Source organism: Urocitellus parryii, chromosome 1 (assembly GCF_045843805.1).
Source record: "Urocitellus parryii isolate mUroPar1 chromosome 1, mUroPar1.hap1, whole genome shotgun sequence".
NCBI lineage: Eukaryota > Metazoa > Chordata > Mammalia > Rodentia > Sciuridae > Urocitellus > Urocitellus parryii.
This window is the reverse complement of record NC_135531.1, coordinates 270,992,657-271,013,629: the sequence shown is the minus strand read 5'-3', so window position 1 is coordinate 271,013,629 and position 20,973 is coordinate 270,992,657. Positions and strand designations below refer to the sequence as shown.

Genomic DNA, 20,973 nt, shown 5'->3' with positions numbered 1-20,973 from the left:
TCATTTAATAACCATCGGCTAGAAACCCTTCCACATTTTATAGAGGAACCTTGGGCACCGAGAGGTGCCACCATTCTTATAGAGGTGATAAAGGAAATTTAAGTGAAAAATTGATAAATGAGACCAACAGTAAATGATAACTCAGTTGGAATCAAACTCCGAGGGTAAGATCCCTGACTGGCCTTTACCCAAGATCCCAAAGGCTCTAAGAGATGACAGAATGCTCCTGGGGGCTCGGGGGATTTAAAGTCAGGAGCCTAAAGTGCTGACTTTCCCATGATCTTTAAAAGACGAGGTCATCTTGCACAGTAACCCCCAGGACTGATGTGAGACTGATGGCTGGTTTTCTTTAAAGACAGAGAAGTTGTGCCCTGGGGACCATTGGGACCAAGACTAAGAACAGCCCAGGAGCCCTTGAGCCTCAGAGGTAGTGGAAACACTGTCCGCCATCAGGGCCCAGAGCCGTGCCCTGCGCAGCTGAGCTCACCTCCTCCCACTGTCCTTCCTCCCCATGCCCAGTCTCACTGCCTTCCACTCCTGGGTGCTCTGAGCTTGGTCCTCCTCAGCACCTTCACTCTTATGCTTCCCTCTGCTGGAATGATGTTTCCCTAAAGCGGCTCAAACTGGCTACTTCTCATGCTCAACCTAAAGGACACCTCCCTAGAGAGGCCTTCTGCGCCCACCCTTACTAATCTTGATCTCTGCCTCTCCTACCCAATCACTCTCTTCTCTCCGATTCTTTTTTTTTTCATCATTTATTTTAAGTTGCCAGATAGCATCGTGCATTTTTACATGTGTGGCAAGACATTCTGAAGTCCACAGACACTGGACTGGTCAAATCTAGCTAATTAGAAAATCCTCCTAGTTGTCATCGTTTTGGCAGTGAGAGCACTTCACGTGACTCCTTCTGCAGTTTGCAAGAATGGGGTGTTGGTCATTAACGTTGGTCACCCTGCTGTGCAATGGATCTCTTGAAACCCTTTGATTTTTCCAACAACCATTTTCACTCAGGCAACTTGTGCTGACTTATGCCCAATTTATTCTGGACTCCCTCTTCCTCCCCTAGAACGGGAGCTTCTTCATTTTAGGGACTTGTTTTCTGTTATGTGGCTGGCATTCTTGTGGTTCTTCTAGTTATCAGGTACGAACTAGATTCGGGAAACTTAGAATTGGGAAAAGCTGGCACTGGAAGGACATGCCCACATCAACCCTAACTTGAACTCACTGATATATATATATATACACACACACACACACACACACACACACACACACACACACACACACATATATGTGTGTATATTTTTTTAATTGAGAAATGAAGTCAGCATGGACACAAAGACGACTGCATTTGGTTGTTTTGTTATTGACCTCATTCCTGTTGTCTCATATCTTCTGAGTTATTTTTGAACAGTTAAAGTGGACATAAGGGGAATGTTTAAAGGAAATTTTATTTTATAAAAGAGTGTAGAGATGTAAATTGTAACATAGCATAATAGAGACTATCTAAGTAATAAATGTAACATTTGGGAAATTGTTGAAAATTTTTTTTGACATTTGCATGAAGTTTTGATTATTAGTAGTACAAAAAGGAGAGAGTCTTTCAGAAGGTATCATTTTGGGTTACTCTTTATATGGTTCCCTCAACCCTTTAAAAGTGTCATGCAAATTTTGGAACATAGGAAAAGACTTGTCTGCCAAGAAGAACAAGTCATCGGGTAGGGATTTATGTATGTGTAGTCTATTGGGCAGGGGGGGTTCAAGTAAAATTCACATACAAGGAAATATGCCAATTTTGAGTGAACCATTGGATAATCCTTTTGAGGAAGAGTTCACCTGCAACTCACACTTCCTTTGAGACACAGAGTACCATCACGCATACGCCCCAGGTGATGGTAATCTGATTTCCTGCTCAGTGCTCCCCGCTACCCTAGAGAGACAGCCATTACCAAGAGCATCATAACAGTAGACTCATGCCATGTATATTCTTGTGCTTCTGGTTTCTTCCATATGGCACAGTGCTTTCGAGTGATGTCCCTGGTGTCACATGGATCCATAGCTCCTTTTCCATTTTGAGTAACTCTCTTCCCAAGGGTCTACTATAATTTGTTTAGCCATTCTCTGTTGATGGGTTCCTTAGTGTTTTGTCCCATATTATTCACAGTTTTGATGCATAGGATTTTGTGATTCTTTGGCCACATGTTTTAGACTATCTCCATTGTCATTGTCATTTCTCACCTGGGAGATCGTGAAAACCCCTCAAGAGTACTGAGCCTTATACATTGATGATCACGAAAACCTTATGTTGTCCCCTTGTCCTTCACAAGTTTGAAAAACTGTTCCTTCTCTTGCTTGTTTGTAAGTGAGTCCTGGAAATCAGCCCTAATGAGAAAGGGAGCAATACTGCAATCCACAGGTGACAAGAACAAACACCCACAAAATCATTCTTCTGTGAGAAAGAGGAGGAAGGACCTGCCATGCTGGCACTAGAGGACAGGATAAGGAGTTCAGAAATGAACAGCTTTGTGTGGTGCCTAAGGCAGACGGAGGGCAAATGATGAGCACAGAGCCAGGGTTGACATCCCATGTTCAAATTTGGCTCTGCCTCTGCCTCCTCGGTTTTCCCTCCTCATCCCTTTGCCGTGCACTTGGGATGCGTCCTCAGTCCTCCCTGTAAGGCTGGGCCACCATGTTCAGAATGCTGGAACACTGGTGTTTCATCTTCTGCAGAAGAAATGCTGCAAGTCACCTTGAAATCAGCTGTTTGAACCTGCCCTGAACCTGGGGTGACATGTCATCTCTCCCAGGAGGGGGAGAGGAGGAAAGGTTGTTTTTAAGGGCTTTGTCAATCAAATGAAGAGGTAAAAGGAGATGTTTTTCTCTCAAGGAGTGTCAGATGATATTAAAGAGAAAGGGACTATTTTTTGATGAAGTGGGAAGAATTTTCATCTTTCAGAAATAACACTGTGGAACCTCTACTTTCTTGGCCTTCTCATAAAGTTGAGCCTGATCAAAAGGGGTGGACCATGTTAACACCACACAAGTACCCAGGTCCCTTGGGGGGCGGGGAGTATTCATTTGTGATTAACATTCTTATTAAAGATGGTTCAAATTCACCTTTTCTAAAAGCAAGAATGATTTCAGAAGATAAACCTCCTAAACCCATCTCTTCCACTGTGTGTTTTATATAAATGATTGTTACAGTCTTTATTTATTCCTATAAAATGGTAAGATTAATCAAGACTATAGAACCTAGCATCATTACAAATGTCTGGTTGCACACACATGTAATTTACTAAAAAGCAATAGACCATTTAATGAACATTTAGACTTCAGTATATATTTTGGAACATCTTTGGACTTGTAAATAAGTCATGGTTGAGGAAGATCATATTATACACTAATGTCTTTGAAATGTCCATACATGTCTTATATATCTATTAAAAATATTTATTGAATAAGTACTATATGCTACACCTTGAAGTGGAGCTGACCATAAGATACACATTTCCCACCACTTTTCTATCAAGCCTCTGACTGTTAAATAAAACTTTTACCATTAGTAACTACTTTTCTGTACGTCTTGAGGTTTTGTTCAGATCACAGCTAAAACAAAACAGGATGGAAATTGGAAATAGGACTGATGCGTTACTTCCTACACCAACCCTAGCACTCAATCTCAAGTACTATTGTCCTCAGAACAGCTTTACTGTTCTTATTGTTTGAGTTGCCAGTAAATCTCATTAAAATGAATTTATCAGGTAAAATCACAATAGTAAAATACTTTTAAAATACCATGAACATGTCAGAGGTACATCTTTAGATTTTGATCACCAAAAATACATTCCTCAGCTATAATAAACATCACCAAGATGACTGCCACAAGAGAGTGTGAAATTATACCATTTTATATCATTTCACTTCTATTCTTCTTGCTCACCTTGCCCTTTAATTGAATCAACCAGCAAATAGGTTTTGAGCATCTAAAGCAATAGGAAAGGAAAGCTGAGTAAGATGCAAGTGGGTGTTCATTAGAGTTCCTGCCTTTAAGAAAGGTATAATCCGATGAAGGCTTAGAACAGGGCACAGCTAACAGGAGCGGGTGTGCATCGTTGAGAGACTAATGCTCAGAGTCCACAGGAAGAGAGTCCCAATTCGAAGAGTCCAGGATGACTTAATGGGAATGATCTTTTGCCAGGTTACAATGACAATTATCATTGTATTCAGGCTTAAAAATGAATGAAATCCTGGCCCATGCTATGACATGGATGAGCCTTGAAGACCTTATATTAAGTGAATAAACCAGACACAGAAAGAGAAATACCTGATTCCACTCATATGAGATGCTTAGAATAGTCAAGCGCATGGCAGAGAAGGTCGGATAGTGGCAGTAAGCAGGGGTGTGGGGAGGGGAAGAGGTGGAGAATTATTTTTAATGGGCATAGAATTTCAGAATGGGAGGATGGAAAGGCCTGGAGCTGGACCCCAATACGAATCTGCCTCATGCCACCTAACTGTGTAGTTCAACATGGTTAAATGGTAATTCTTGTGTATATTTCACCACAATTTTCAAAAACCTTCTTAACAGTAATGGAGTGTGGTTCTGATTTCAGACTTTGCCTGGTTGAGCAGAGCACAAGAACAATGTTCTTTTTGTGTCATCTCTTCCACTGTTGTAAACTGGGAATAGACATTTTCATGTCCCTAGGAGGGTGATGGAATATTTTAAAGCCATTAGTTAGCACCCTGTGTGAACACACAGTAGGGAAAATTTATGCATACTTACATATAAGTATGTGTGTCCTTGGTCATTTTCCTTCCTCTCTGGAATACCGTCAGCATAGGAAATGTGTGTGATGGGAATACCAATTTGCTTCTGACCTTTTTTTTTCTCAATAGTCAGATTCAGAGATTATTTCTGCACAATGTAAATCATCTGAGGGAAAACACAAACATTCCATGAAATTTCTTCATATAGAAGTTTTTGCAATAGAGGTGCTAAAGAGCATGGGAGCACACACCTGTAATCCCAGCAGCTCTGCAGGCTGAGGCAGGAGGATCTCGAGTTCAAAGCCAGCCTCAGCAACTTAGCAAGGCCCTAAGCAACTCAGCAAGACCCTGTCTCTAAATAAAATATTCAAAAGGGCTGGGGATGTGGCTGAGTGGTTAAGGCCCCTGGGTTCAATCTCTGTTACCAAAAAAAAAAAAAAAAAAAAAAAAAAAAAAAAAAAGCTGGATATCAGGAGTGTGTGGGCGTTGGAAGGGATTGTCTGGTTTCCATCCAACCCTCTCTTGTGAGATGGCGTCAAGCCAATCAAAGCCTATCATTCTGACCTACTTACAGAACCAGCTGTGCCCTCGTGCTCCTCTGGGCAGATAGCGATGCCCTGGTTAGGGAGGCATTTCTCAGCTGCCCTGGGAACGCACAAAGGAAGCACAGCTGCCACTTGGTCCCTTCCAGTGGCCTTCTGAGGAGCCCTCGGGTAGAGAAGCTGCACAGCCCAGTGGCGTGGCCCAGGCTGCTTCTCAGGATCAGGGTTCCTCAGAGCTGAGGCTCTTCAGGCGACCTCCCTGTAGCCTCAGTCATGTCACCCAGAGGCGAGCCAGGAAAGGTAACGGAAATGTCACTGCTTAAGGCTTCAGAAGGTAGAGGTAGGGAACTTCCAAACCTTCAATGGCATCTTGTTTGCTTTCTTTTAATTCACCTTTTAATACATCTGTGTGAATAGTTAACGCCATTGCTTAAACTGTGTATTGACTGGAGGTAAGATATAATGGCATGGGCAAGGTTAATACTTCTAAAGGAAACGGGACCCCCACGGTTTTCAAGATTACAAATCTTAAAAATTTCTAAGAGTTCGAGCATAGTTGTTACCTTGGGAACAGCTGAAAATGAGAGCCATGTCCTAAATGACAAATCAGAATCCTTTTTATCTTTTCTTTCTTTCTTTCTTTCTTTTTTTTTTTTAACATATCAGAGCAGAATACAAACCAGAGAAACTTCCTTCACATTCCTTTGAGGTTGACCATGAAGATGCTGATAAGGATGAAGTAAGTGAGTTGTTGAAAGTGAAATGTTTAAACCTGAGGGCGATTAGTTCCTGTCTTGCATTGGAGATTTCACCTTCTGGCCAGTTTTTCATGAGCAGCAGTAGCTGATTGTGTTGGGGCTTTCAGTCAGAATGAATCATGTTTGTTTTGACATTGAACATGATTTTGCAGATGAGTCAAAGACAGGAAAAGGAGGCTGGTTTTTAAGTGCCGCGTCTGAGCCCTGGATGCACAGTGCCATGCTAATGATACCTTTCTGCAGGATACCACTTCCCACTCCTCCTCCAAAGGCGGTGTGGGAGCCGGAGGATTAGGAGTTTTCAAGTCTGGCTGGCTCTACAAGGGGAATTTTAACAGCACCGTGAACAATACCGTTACTGTGCGGGTAAGGGGACACCAAGACTCATCTTCATTTCTGTCACCTTTCTTGATCCTCCCTCCTTGGGTCACAGCACAGAGGAGAGCCATTTGCATTGAATTTATGTTTCATATCATATTTTATTTATGAGGAAGTAGGATACTCTTCTCTAGAACAATGCCTTTCTGAAGGAATTACAATATTTCTAACCTCCATGAGTAACAGCTCACTGCAATTTAACTTCTTCTATCTTTTATTTAGTCATTCAAAAAGCGCTACTTCCAGCTGACTCAGTTGCCCGATAATTCCTACATTATGAACTTTTACAAAGATGAAAAAATATCCAAAGAACCCAAAGGCTGCATCTTTCTGGATTCCTGTACAGGTGTGGTACAGGTGAGTGGAAATCCCTTTTCCCCCTTGGGGGTTATTTTCATGGCAAAATGCATTCAGCCAATATTTTTTAATTATGTGATGTGAACCCAGAAGTGTTCTAGACTCTAGGCATTCAGTGAAAACCAAAGTAGCCTACATCTCTACTTCCACAAAACTTATTTCAAAGAAAAACAGGAAATAAGCAAAGAAATAAATAAACAGGATGAAGTCAGCTGGTAAGTTTTTCGATAAAGGAAATAAACAAGGTCACAGAGGAAAGAGAGGAATGTTAGTGCTCAAGACATGAGAAAAGCATTTTGGAAGAGACACCATATGGTTCATGGACTAAAAAATGAGCAGGGACAGCAGGTGCAAAGGTCCTGAGGAGGAGCAAGCTGATATAAGCTGAGCTATGTATTCAAGGAAAAGAGGAGAATGGCCACCTGCATAGATGTCTTCTGTGGGGAAAACCACGGAGCCAAGGAAATTCAGTAAGATGATAAGCAAATCACAGCTCACAGCACACACTTCATAATTGTCATCTTGAGATGACCATGTAAATTCACAGTGTGTGCACACACCCTCTTTCCTCCGTGAGGAGGTCTCCTCCAAAGGCAAGAATTACATTGATTCCCGAGGTTTTAATTTCAGAAACAGCTAGTGCTCTTAACAGGTAATGCTGTTCTGCAAGTTCTTGACCTTCAAATTGTTGTTCTTAGTATTAAATTTGGCATGAAGCACTATGGCAAAGGGAAACAGAGTAATTTCAGAGACCTCTCCTTTTCCATGGACATTGGAGGTCTGTGCATTCAAAACATTTATTCTCTGCTCAGATGCATTGTCTTACCTTATTTCTTCTTAGGTAAAAATGGAAGCAATCTCCCCTCAAATTTCCCAATAAAGCTCTGGCTGCTTGAGGTGAGGGATTTTGTTTCTGGTCACAGGCCACTAGAGCTGTGCTTTCTGTTATCAGCAAGCCGCAGGCACTCACTGGTTACCTTGTAGCTGAGATTACATCTTGGACAACTACTGGGGTCACTTAGATATATGGATGCAAAATGGAGCTCTCTCCAGCCTCTTAGTCCTGGCCTGTTTCTGGACAGTGAAAATCTGGAATTCCTCCAGATATTAGTAAGGCAGAACTTTAAAAGGAAAGAATTAATTAAGTGTAGCTGAGCATTCCACTGCAAGTGAAAGCTAATTGCGTTTTAACACAGACGCCAGCTTTTCCATATGGACAGGGCTATAAGGATCTTAATGGAGGGCGGAGATAGTTGTCTATTGTTGGGTATAAAAGAGGCTCTTTGGTCTTAGCAATATGAGATAATTCTTTAGCAATAGTTTAGAGATCAATAACTACCTTTTGCAGACATGGAGCTGAACATTTTACATATGTTCTTTTCCACTTGTACTTCAAAGCCTGCTCTGTCAAATGACTCATCATTTTTTTAAAGTATAATTGTGGTCTTTTTTACTAATTAAGTTTGCAGAGACACAGTGGTGATGCAATGTCTTTCTTCAAAGACTATAACTGGACTGGGGGTATAGTTCAGTGGTAGAGTCCTTGCCGACCCTGTGTGAGGCACTGGGTTCCATCCTATTTTTATTTATAAAAGATAAATTAATTAACTGAGGTATTGTGTCCATCTGCAAGTAAAAAAAAATTAAAAATATTTAAAAAAGTAAACTAAAAAAGAAAGAATCATAGATGAGGTCGGATATACACCTTAGGACTCTGGTCTGACTTTCTGCTCCAAGAACCTCTGAGTCAGACTGTGTTTCAGTATCAGCTTAACCTGTTATGTCCCACCTATGTCCTACAGACAGGACACCTATAAAACCCTAAAATTTAGGTTTTTATAGATATCATGCATAGAAGGATGGTAAATGATGGGTTTAAGCATCACCTTAGAAAGAATCTTGTGGGGGGGAAACCCAAGCTTGGGATTGGTGCAGGTCAGTATTCAAATTCTAGTTTTTACTTCCTGAAGGCTTTGAATAACTGACTCAGCCTCTTTGATCTCAAGATTTCTTGCCCGTGAAAGTAAAATAAATGTATTAGCCTGGAAGACATTGTGTCTTCAGCCTTTCTCCTCTAATTTTCTTTTAATTACAAAGTTCACAACCTTGGGAGATGGACACTCTGTGTGGTAAAGCCATACCCCAAATTTTGATTTACCTTCCTGAAACTTCTACCTAAGTGGACTAACAAATCAATTTCTCTTTTTGTTCCTTCATTCTTTCTCTCATTCTGCAGCTTGTTTAGTGCCTGTGGTGTGTTCAGAACTCTGTTTAGGTGTGGGGGATTCAGTTTTCTTTCAAAGTCAGAGAAGGACAGAGCCACCTGCTCACCACTATTCCCTGTCACAATAGCTATAATAGAGGTGTGAATGACAGCGCTCATGGAGCACTTTGGCAGCACAGATCAGGTGAACTCTTTTTAGGGAGGTTGCATCTCTGCGCAGAAAGGCTAAGCCTGTCTGTAGATTTTGAAGATTTCAACTCTGTGTCCCTGCACTCTCGAGCCCCTTGATGAAGAACCTTTAACCAGTCCCCTTACACCTTTTATGCCAGTAGGGACTTCCAGGTTCTTGAGATCACGTGGGGAGACCGACGTCTGTGCTACTGGTCACCAGAGATGTGGGTCCCAGTTCCTGCCTCTTTAATTACAGCCCTTTCTGGCTTGCAAATGTGTTCATCTGGAAAGATTTCAAGTGAGATAGTACAAAGTTTAACCGTTACTCTTTCAAGTTCTCAGGCACAAAATGTGCTTGAAGATGAATCACATACACACAAAAGCAGAGAACAAATGAATAACTAGAATGAGTCAGACCTATTTGGTTAAGAAACATTGCCAGTTTCCCTTGAATAAAACAAACAAAAAAGAATAATAAAGACTTCACCTCAGACAGCATAAGTATGTATCCACATACGTACATTTACCCTACATAAGCCATGAAGCTAAAAGAACATCGCAAAGATGCCCTCGTGTGCAGTTTTAAGCCATGAGTGTTTAACACAGGATTCACTTCAGGAAATATATATTGGGAAACTTGTTATGTGCAAAGCATTGTGAAAGACACAAAATATGAAAACAGATGTGACTCCTGTCTTCAAAGAGCTTCCAGTCTATGGAAGGGTACACAGAAAAATGAAACAAAACAGAAGTGGCATATGCAAATAAGACATGAGTGACATACCTCAGATAATAAGTCCCAACAGCCTATGTAAGAATGAAATTAAATGTATCACTGCATGATGCTATACTGTTACGCTCCACGTGGATTACATACATTTAATTCTATTTCTACATATCAATTTACTGACATTCCATTATACTATAAGTTCAATAAGAGAAAGCACTTTTTAAATTTTTTTTCAGTGCTGTGTGACTGACACAGAAAAGGCTCTCAATAAATTTTTGTTATCTAAGTGGACAAATAAAGCTACAGAGAATGGAAAGGATAACATGGAAGGGAGCCACCAACACCAGTAACCTGGATTTGATGTTGTGATGTTTCTTTTAAAAACTCCTCTATTGTTCCTGAAAAATTCTGTAGAAAGTGCTAGAAACATAATTGGCACAATGGAATATGTTGTTTGGATGACTTCGCTCTTTGCCATTCAGTCTTCCACCAGCTTTAGTGGTTTTCTTGGAGATGCGGGACTCTCCATGTGAACACTGTGGAAGCAAACTCGCATGCCTCGATTCATTAAGCACATTGTGTAGCAGCAGGGCATGCTCACAGCTTCTTTTTATTTATGAAATCATGTAGGGGGAGGGCAGTGAGCTTGACTGGACACAGTAGCCGCATTGGCTACTTTGCACTAGACACCGATTTAAGGGAAATAAAGTAAATTTGGGGATCAAGAGGAAGACCATGATTACTTCTCGATTACATTACCATTTCAATGACTTATCAATTACACTCTAAGATTATTAAAACATCCCACTGACTTTTGATCTTTGTCCTTCCTTTTTTGCTATTTCATGTACTATTACCTTTGAGATTACAGAATGAGATAGAAATCCAGCCATCTTAAGTGTTCCCAGCATAAGCTTCTATATACTGCAAGTACTTCTATTTCTCTCAAAAAAAAAGATAATTTACATTTTGAGAACTTGCCAACAGAATGCCTTTTGCGCTTATAAGTGTCCTTTTTGGAGAAGTAGGAATTGTTATATATACTTCACTCAGGTTTTTAAAAGATATTATAATATTGAAGTTAGTAACCATACTCAATTCATTGGAATACAGAATGCAATTTAGAAAATCAACTTTTATTTATATTTTAAAGTATTTTATTTCTGAAAATTCCATTAGGTTTGGCCTTTGTGTTGGAAAGAAAGTTGCAATTTGATCCACTTTTTCTGACCTAGCATGACATTTACTGGGCTCTGTGTCTCCCTCCCATATTATCTGGAGCATCAGAGTAATCAAGCAGATTTTCTTTATATAGGTTTGTTCTTAAGACAACAGTAAGATTTGTTTGCATGTCACCATACTCAGGCACTTAACAATATCCTAGCAAAAGTTATGCCTCAAATTCTGGCCATCTCTCCTTCTTTTCAGAGAATCTACTTCTTTTCCTATTGTTCATGGCCTCTACCATGGCCACGGTAGGAGACCTCTCTCACCTGCTCTCCAGCCATGTGGTCTTTGCCTTAGGCCCTCTGTGTCCGTGAAGGCCAAGGGAGTTTCTCCTTCATCAGAATTTCCCAGAAAGGCATGTGAGGGCATATGGAGGGAGCCTACCCCACTCTCCTGGGGAGGGCATGACATCTAGGAATTTCACTCAAACATGCTGCCTAGTTATGTGCTTTGTACACCAAGTTTGAGGTCATTGTCTTTCTGACTGCATCCTGCTATTTCCATTACAGCCAGTAAGATCTTCTCAAAATTCAACTCTTGCCAGAATCATCCTATTCCATGTTCTCACAGATCCTAGTATCTCCTCATCAAAGCATTGATACAAAATCTAAATACACCTATTCTCCAATTTTATATTGGTGTGATTAGTTGGTTAATGCCTGTCTCCCCTATTCTACAAGGGCAGAGACCACATTTGTTTTTGCCCCGCACAAAATGGAAACAACAAGCATCTCTTTTATGAATGAACATCACCGGGCTAAACACTGAGGCTCAAAAGTCAGCTTCTTCTCATCTGAGATTGTGAATGGTCATAGAGCCAGGCCTGTGATTGAATCCTTACAAAGCAAGACATGTAGAACACTTGACAATAATACAAAGGTATGGACAGGAGCAAATAGCTTGTCCTTGGAAGAATATACAAAGTGACATTTAAACAGGGGCATTCCACAGTGAGAAGCATAGTTAGCTTTTTCACTGAGTCTTCTTTCGTCCTTCAATTCTTGAATTGTACTTTTTGTCAGGACTTAGGTGTTGCTCTGTTGTGCATTCTCTTGAACTTAGATCAACAGAGACCACAGGTCACAGCCACCTCTTTGCTGTGTGGTGGTGGTGCCGGGGCAGTAGCCAGGAAGAGCAGCAGAGACTGGGCATCTTCTGCGAGCCTGGCTCTGGGCAGCTCAGGCGGTGGATTCAGAGCACTGGTCCTGAGGTGGTTTTCCCTTCTCTGCCACTTGCTGCTGCTACAAACTCCAGCATGTTTTCACTAATCCCCCCAAACTCCACTTCATCACATGTTAAATAGAATCGTATAATTCTGCTCACAGGATTATTGTGAACTCAGTGGGAAACGTTTACACTTTGAATTCACGTTTCTAATCTTATGGCAGAAATATATAAAACTGCAAGAGAAGAATTGGGTCCTGCCCCCAACCCCTTCTCTCAGTGCCCTTTTCTGGTCTTTAAATAGTCGGCTCCTTCTTTGACAGGTTGTGACTTAGACATCACCTTCTGCAAAGCCCTGCCTTCACCACTTTTTCTAAAATAGCTGCTCATCACATCATCCCATTCTAACGCAATGCAATTTTGTTTTTCAATTGTCTGGCCAGTTCGTTATCCATCCACTCACCATGTCCCCACTAGAATTTTACTTCCTAAGAATAGGAACTTTTTTTCATTCATAAAATATGACTTGTTTTGAACCCCACTCCTAAACCCTTGTATGTATTCACACCATCACAAGATACAGTGGTAAACAAAACTGACAAAGCCCCTTGTGGAGGTAGCTTTGAAGGAGACAAGCAAACAAAGAAAATTGAAAAAGCATATAATTTGGAATTAATGTAAGTGTTCTGGAGGACAATGACCTTTGTCCCCTTGTCTGAAACTGGGGAATTGAGGATGGTCTTTAGTTTAGGTATGAAGAGTGGATTGAAGTCATATGAAGTAGATGAGGGAAACACCACACTCTCTGAGTTTAGGGGAATTTTCAGGGAGGGGGAACATGTTCAGATCCTGTGGCTAAAGCAAGAATGTATCATGAGCACATTCCGGGAACTAGACCAAGGCTTTCTGGATTAGTTACAAAAAGCCAAGTAGAGATGTCCAGTTACAGAGATTCTGGGGACAGATGGCCAAGCCAGAGCCAGGGGTAGAACTGAGCTGTCGTTGCCGATGGAAGCCCTTCAGAGCCACTAGACTGAGATAGAACAGAGTCTAAGGCAGAGGCAGGACTACCATTAGAAGCCATGAAGAGAAGGAAGAGCCCGCAGCCCAGAGTGGACAGTGGCGACCGATGAGGTGGAAAGAGTGTGACCATGGAGGCCAGGGACAGTGAACTTCAAGGAGGAGGAGCTAGACACCATGCCAATTCTGTTTAAAGTCATGGAAGACAAAGAAAGAATTGTCCCTTTGATTTGTGTGGCAGCAAGGAGCTTGTCAGTGACTTGGCAGGTGCCTCTGGATGTGATGAGGTCAGACGCCCAGCTGTGGTGAGTTGCAGACAGAACCCACGCTGAGCAGGATGGCAGAAGCTCAGGGCAGTTCTTCAAAGGCTGGAACCTAGTCCCACTCATGCCTGAAGACGAAATTTTTGGGTGCACATACTCAACCCATCAACAAAATGTGAATGAAATGTTTCTTAGTACAAATATATGTGAAGAAACCAAAGTAAGTTGGGACTCTGAAATTCTGTCCCGTCTTGAAGGTTTTTCTCTATGTTGGCCACCTTACAGAAAGACTTGGAAATCCCAACCCCACAGAAAATGCCTCTCACTCTCTCAGACTTCTCAATGGGCCTTTCTTTCTTTGTTTATCACAGAATAACCGACTAAGAAAATATGCCTTTGAACTGAAAATGAACGATCTGACCTATTTTGTGCTGGCCGCTGAAACTGAGTTGGACATGGACGAGTGGATTCACACCCTCAACCGCATCCTGCAGATCAGCCCCGAGGGGCCCCTGCAGGGAAGGAGGAGCACAGAGCTCACCGACCTGGGGCTGGGTAAGAGCTCAGGAAGCCATCTTCCTTCCTCTGACCTGTGATTTCAGTTCTCTTAAAGCTGGGGCAGTGGTGGTAGCTGTCAGTTCTAACCCATGCATCCCTGAGCTATTTGCTCTAAGAAGCCACCTGATTCTTATGGTCACCTCTTATAGGGATGATTTTGAGTTGATTGGCAATGATTTGAGACTATCATCCTGAAAATAATGTTGGGAGTCATTTGTCAGCAGCATCAAAAATGTACCCATGTCTGATGGAAGGTTATCTTCTAGGAGGTCATTTATATGTTTTGACCCTTCATTCCATTGAATTAGTAGACCTTATTCTTTGAAAGGGCAAGTATGTATTACTCCCTCTTAGTTAAAATGTATTTTCATTTATGGTTTTTTGACCATATTAAGATCAGCTTTTATGTGAAAGTTTCAGTGCTATGTGTGGTAATAAGAAATCTATATGATAAAAAAAAAATTTCTTCTGACCAGCCTAGTCCCCTCATTAGATTCTAATTTGTTGTAGGCAAAGAGAAGGAAACTAGAAAGAGGAGAGAAAGGTAAAAGGATAGAGAACAAACTCACAGCTATATGAGAGGCAAGTGTTTGACCACAGAGTCAGTTACTGCTCCCAATAGAAAATGATTTCAAGACATTTCACAAAGCACCTTGGTAGATTAGAAACCAAACCGTTCATAAGTTCTAGTAGTCTAAATATCACATGCTGTAAATTGAAAGCCTCGTGAGATAATGAGGAAGAACATTGTTGGTGATTTTATTTATTTATTTTTATTTGTTTTAATTAGTTACACATGACAGTACAATGATCTTGACATATCATACATTTAAATCACATGGGGTATAATTTCTCATTTTTCTGAGTGTACAGGTTGTGGAATCACATTGGTCATGCAGTCATGTATATACATACAGCAATAATAATGTCTATTTAACACAGCTTCTCTACACCAGAGTATCACTTACTTAATAATAATTAACTAGAGTACTAATGTTTACAGCATCCCACAGAGCTAAAGTAACTGAAGCTAGCAAATGGGTTCTAGATTGATGTATTGAGAGTGATGATTATCAAGAATATTTACAAAAACATATGTAAACATATATACATATATACAAATATATACAATATATCTATATCTATCTATCTATATATATATATATATATATATACAAAAAAGAAAAATATAGATATATAAAAGAAAACTCTAGTATGCATTGTTGAAGCAAATCAAGAACACTCCAAAGGTACATGTGTATCATCAGGACCCAAAGTTCTTACCAGCACAGGAAGGTGTCTGGCAAGAATCCCAAAATGATCATCAGGGACTCTAATTTCCAGCCCCTGATGGCCTAACAGAGTATGGATGGAGTGTGCAGAGAAGAAAATTAAGTCTTAGCTCACCAAGGTCTCTCTCTCTAAGCTCTTGAGTCTAACCCAGTTTCATAGGTCAAGGGTATAAAAAGCTATGATTGTGAATGCTATTTAAAAACTTGTTTTGGTGTATCTTTTCAAGATCCGCTGGATAATTCTACAACCTGTGAATGTACACCAGAGGAAACGGGGTCTTCCGAGAACAGCCTACACCCAGATTTCACTAAGGTAATGAAGTTATCATTGTGTTTGCTACTTATCATTGATGGCTTTCACGGGACAGATGGAAATGCTCTCTTAAGATTCAGACTAAGGAAGGAATCCAGAACTTTCCATTCACCTAAGTGTTTCACTTAATGGGAACACAGCTCTCAAAAACAAAAGCATGTTTTTATAAGACTTATTTTGTATTAGTGGATGACATTAAAACAGTGACAACACCCAGGGATGCTAGCTGACTGAGCGGATGTGTCTGGGGATGCATCTGGACACACAGATGCTAAGGGCTAATGTAGTTTTCTCCACAGTACCTCACAGAAACTGAAGAGTCTGTCAAAACCACCCGGAACTTGGAGAGACTGAGTCTGTTTTCACTGGATCCAGATATAGATGTAAGTTGGAATTCTTTCTGAGCGGACATAAACTTGGCTGTTTGAATACAACTGGGGATTTGAATGTAGCATTTATTTTTTTTATGATGAATGGTAAATACAATTTCTGACAAATTTTTCAGAGCTTGAAACTTCAAAAAAAGGATCTTTTAGAACCTGAGTATGTGATCAAACCCTTTGAAGAGAAAGCAGCCAAGAGAATCATGATCATTTGTAAAGCCCTCAACTTAAATCTTCAGGGTTGTGTTACAGAGAATGAAAATGATCCAATAACAAATGTAAGTTTCTCTTCTGTTACATCATATGCCAGTCAGCCAACGTACCTCACCCCGAGTCAAAATGTTTCTGCTCACACCAATTCAGGCACTGATTTCAAATGTCTTTGAAATTTACAAAACTATGCATGTAAGACAGTGATATTTTCACATTACATGTGAGATTGTTGATGAGTAAGCTAAAATGAAATTGTATCATCAGCAAAAATCTAGCCCCAAAATGAAGCTTCTTCATAATTTATGAATTTAACTGAGTGCTAGGCATGATTAAAAATGAAAGTAGTTCAAGTCAGGTTTATTCACCTCTCAAAAAATACTAGGTGTGCCAACCATGAGCCAGACTTATTCTAACTTCTAAGAAGACAACAGTGAAGAAGATAAATATTCAATAAATAGTAATGCAGGCTCCCAGTCTGCTGAAGATCATATTCTTTTTGAAAACTCATAAAGAGTAAAGAAGAAACAAATTAAGAATATAAGTGCCCTGTGAAAAATTTTGTATCAGGAGCCGGGGTTCTGTAGATAGGGTGGTCATGGAAGGCCTCTCTCGGGAAGTGGCATCTGAACAGAGGTCTCAAGTTCGAGAAGGATAAAAATGCAGGTTGAGGAGAACATTCTAGGCAGGAAAAAGAGCAAGTGTAAATGCCCTGAGACAGGGAGGTCTTGACAGGTTCAAGGAACTGAAAGCAGATGGGGCTGGTGGAGGCTAACCAAGATGAAAAGTGAGAAACAGTAAGAAATGGGTTTATATTAAGTCAGTTTAGCTAGGGCCTTATGAGCAGAGTGGAGAATTCAGGTGTATCCTAAGCAAGAGGGGAGACTGTCCCAGGGTTACAGCACTTTAAAATGGTGGGGTCTAATTTGCAATTTTAAAATCCCTCATCAGAAAAATGGATTGGAGGAACTAGGAGTTGTCCATGAAGACCACTACCAGGGTTTATGATCCGAATGAGGGCTGGCAAGGAAGGAGAGCAATAGGCTTATCTGACTATTTTTGTAGAAAGAATGAGTCAGTGATACAGAAGGGTCCTGATGTTGTGTTCATGAGGTCAAATAGGAGTGTAATTAAATAATGGCACAAAATGGGGCTGGGGGTGGGGGGACAGTAGTAAGCACAATTTATTTCCAATTTTGTAGTGAAAAGTGTTAGGAAAAATAATCAGACCTTGATTTCATGCAGGGTTTTTTAACTCCTAGAAACTTGGTCCTTGAAATTATTTGGAAACTTCAAGAAAATTTAACCCCAATCATAATGTCACCTATTCACTGTATTAAATAAAAATAGATGGGGTTTTGACCCAGCACATCTCTAAGTGCAATTTCAAAATCCAATTTAGAATCAAAGCTAATGGGCTTTGCTTTCCACTGCCAAGGGCATATGACTCCTTCCACGAGGATTCCTCTCTACTATGCTAAGACTCCTATTCAAAGCTAAGTGTTTATATCTGGGCCAGACCCACCAGGCAAGGATGAGACCCAAGTTCAGAGAATGGTTTTATTGTGCCCTTTCATATCTGCCAGGCCAAGGGGTTAAGTTGATTTGGACTGTTTTGTATGTTTGCTTTTCATTTATGATTTTCATTTATGTTACAGTTGATACAAGTGTTAAAAAAAAACTAGGAAATTACTTTTTAAAAATTTCACTGTGCTACTAAGCAGTGACACAGAAAACAATAATAAAACAGTCTCACTCTAAAACCATGTTTGTCATTTAATGATATTGTTTTTAAAATCTTTTAAATTCAATACTCTTTTATTAATGTAACTGTTTTTTAAACCCATTGTTCTTATTTCAATGAAAATGTTTTAAATTAATGGAAACATTTCTCCATTTTGCTGAAGAGCCAACTACTACATTTAATGAATGAGCATCTAAAGATTCCCTGAAAGAACATTATCATGAAGAGGAAACAGTATTTGACATCATGTAATTTTGTATTCAGTAAAGTGAAAACCAGATTCAACTTGACAGTTTTATGGTATAAAATATTTCTTTGAAGATAGGAATTGGTTCCAAAAATCTGGACTAATGGAGCTGCTTCACAGCAGAGCTACATTTAAAATTCTAGGGTTTTGAATTTTTAAGAAGAGCAGAGAATTCTAAACCTAAGCAACCTGTGACTTAATTTTTTTAGGCTTTAAAGGTACTTTGTTAAACAAAACTGAATTGAAAAGCCAGTGATTCAGAAAAGAAAATTTGACATTTACATTGAAAAAGTGAATTGGGAGAAATAAATGAATCATCACATGAACTTTAATTTCTGAGGGGTTATCAAAATAGGTAATTTATTCCCATTCACTAAAAGAAATGAAAATCAAAATGCAACCATTTAGGAAAAATAATAAGGATTTTATTCTTTGACCTTTAAAGTGTTTTGAGTTCTTACCTACCTGAGTTACTTTAAGTTTTGCATTTTTTTCATCTCTTAGCAGACTATCACCACCACAAACCAAGGGGATTTTTAAATTAAATTAAGTTAGCAATATATGAAACATTTACTTCATAATTGTTTTTAAAATAATTTGTTGAATTTTATTTTATATGTGCAATTATATTTCTTACAGTAAGGGAACTGGAAAATACTGCTATCATTTAGGAATCGAACCAGTATCCCTGTTATAAGATATTCATTAAGCATTTAACAAAGTCCACAGCATGAGTGAGTCTGTACAATGATGAACTGTATCATAAGATGGTCTTTATATATAACCTACTTGTTGTCAGAATACTGGCAAATGACAAGTGTCAATTAAAAATCAAGTATCAAAAACAAAAGTCAAAATGTTGTTTTTGTAGACATAGTTCATCTTTAGAGCCTATTGCTAATGACATATCTAAGTAATTACATATATGTGCATGTATATAATGTATGTCACTTTAGATGTGCACATGCACATATATAATATGTGTACAGTTGTATATACGTGTATTTATTCTTTGATTTATTTATTTCCATCTCTGTGGCATTTGACATTTTTTTAGTTGACCATTTCTTCTTTTTTGACTGTTTCTTCTTTCCTATGATACCCAGGTCCCATTTAAACAATTTTATCAGTTTTTATCCTTACTTCTCTTCATTTCTCAATCGCTTTTATGAGTAGTTTTCCCTACTCCCATTTCTATCTTTTACTGTTGGTGTTTTCTAGGATTTTATTCTGATTCCCTTCTCTTTATCTCATGGCTTATTGAGGGGTCACAAACAAAAACCTCCCACATCCAGATCTCCTGGCCAATTTCTTTTACTGGACTCAAAACACAGGCCCATATTCACTGCTGCTGGGATGTCTCACTAGTGACCTTCTGTGTCCCATTCAGAAATTGTGCTTGTATCTCTCCCCCATATGTCAGGGAATGGCATTAGCATCCACTTTATGACCAAAGCTGGGAATTTTCTTCTTCCTGCCCCTGTGTATCCATTTTCCTAATCAACAAATACACATGCGTACAGTGTTTTGGTTAAACTTCCTTAGAGTTTCTCAAATGCCTCTTTTATGAGCACCTCCTAATTTTCACCTGCATTCTGATCTCATTCTAATATTTTTTCCTTTGTCTTATCATGTTATTATTTCTTTGCATAGGTCACCCACCCTATTTAAAAGTCCCTTCTAACCAACTCTTTTCCTAATTCCTACTTTTTAACTCAACCAATAAATTTCATTGTTTATTCTCATCTTCCATTCATTTCCCATTTATTTCCCATCTTCAACTTTCTTTCTGGCACCCAGGAAGAGGTTAAGGGATGCTACACAGAGGCTCGGACATGGGTAAACTTTCAAGAATTCCAGAGGGCAGGAAGAGAAAAGTCATGTAAAAGCACCAAGGTAGCATGTCCCTGGGTCTGCCAGGATATGGGTTAGGGAACTCTGGAAGAGGCATCAAGAACAGGTGGCTAGTGTGCTTGGCAGTGGTTACTCCAAAGCCATAAGGTGACTGAACAAATAAGTAAATAGATTAATAACAACAAGATCCATATTTCTCACTATTGAAGGATATAAGTATAGATGCAGAAAATAAGAAGGTTAAAAGGAACCCTGGAGCATTTGAAAGAGAAATGAATTCATCAATATGAATGCACTAATTTTCAAACACAAATAAAGAAATAGAGATGTAGTAGAGTATTGTTAATTATGTGTTTGTGTGTGTCGCCTTCATGTAAGGAGAGGGCCCAGAAGTCATAATGTCCCAGTGTCATTATGATATTGGTTTCTAAATATCACCCTGACAAAAAAAAAGAATGAGATATTATAGAAATATCTCAGGTGTGGAAAGTATGAGAAAAGCCTGGAGCAATTTGTTGGGTATAAAGGTCCTAAAGACCTTATGTGGACCTGCCAAAATTCTTAGGGGCAATTTGAACACCACTATAAATAATGATTATTAGAGGTTAAAATGTGTTTAATAGAATATTAATCCATGAGTCTATACTTGTATAAATAAATAAATGAATAAAAAATGAGGGAGAAGGGCAAGCTCACCTTTATCATTGCTGAACACATGTAGAAAGAAAGATGGCACTAGAAAATCACCATTGGTAGCCAACCTGGTGG

General features: G+C 39.5%; 1 protein-coding gene across 1 annotated transcript in view; it reads left to right on the top strand.

The window, feature by feature from the left end:
* Positions 1–20,973, top strand: part of Dock10 (dedicator of cytokinesis 10) — a 194,541-nt gene that overhangs the window by 85,667 nt on the left and 87,901 nt on the right. Inside the window, exons 5-11 of the mRNA XM_077799593.1 lie at positions 5,979–6,051; positions 6,314–6,436; positions 6,671–6,805; positions 13,976–14,159; positions 15,682–15,767; positions 16,067–16,150; positions 16,273–16,428. Coding sequence (XP_077655719.1) covers positions 5,979–6,051; positions 6,314–6,436; positions 6,671–6,805; positions 13,976–14,159; positions 15,682–15,767; positions 16,067–16,150; positions 16,273–16,428 — 841 coding nt within the window. The remainder of the gene's footprint in view (positions 1–5,978; positions 6,052–6,313; positions 6,437–6,670; positions 6,806–13,975; positions 14,160–15,681; positions 15,768–16,066; positions 16,151–16,272; positions 16,429–20,973) is intronic.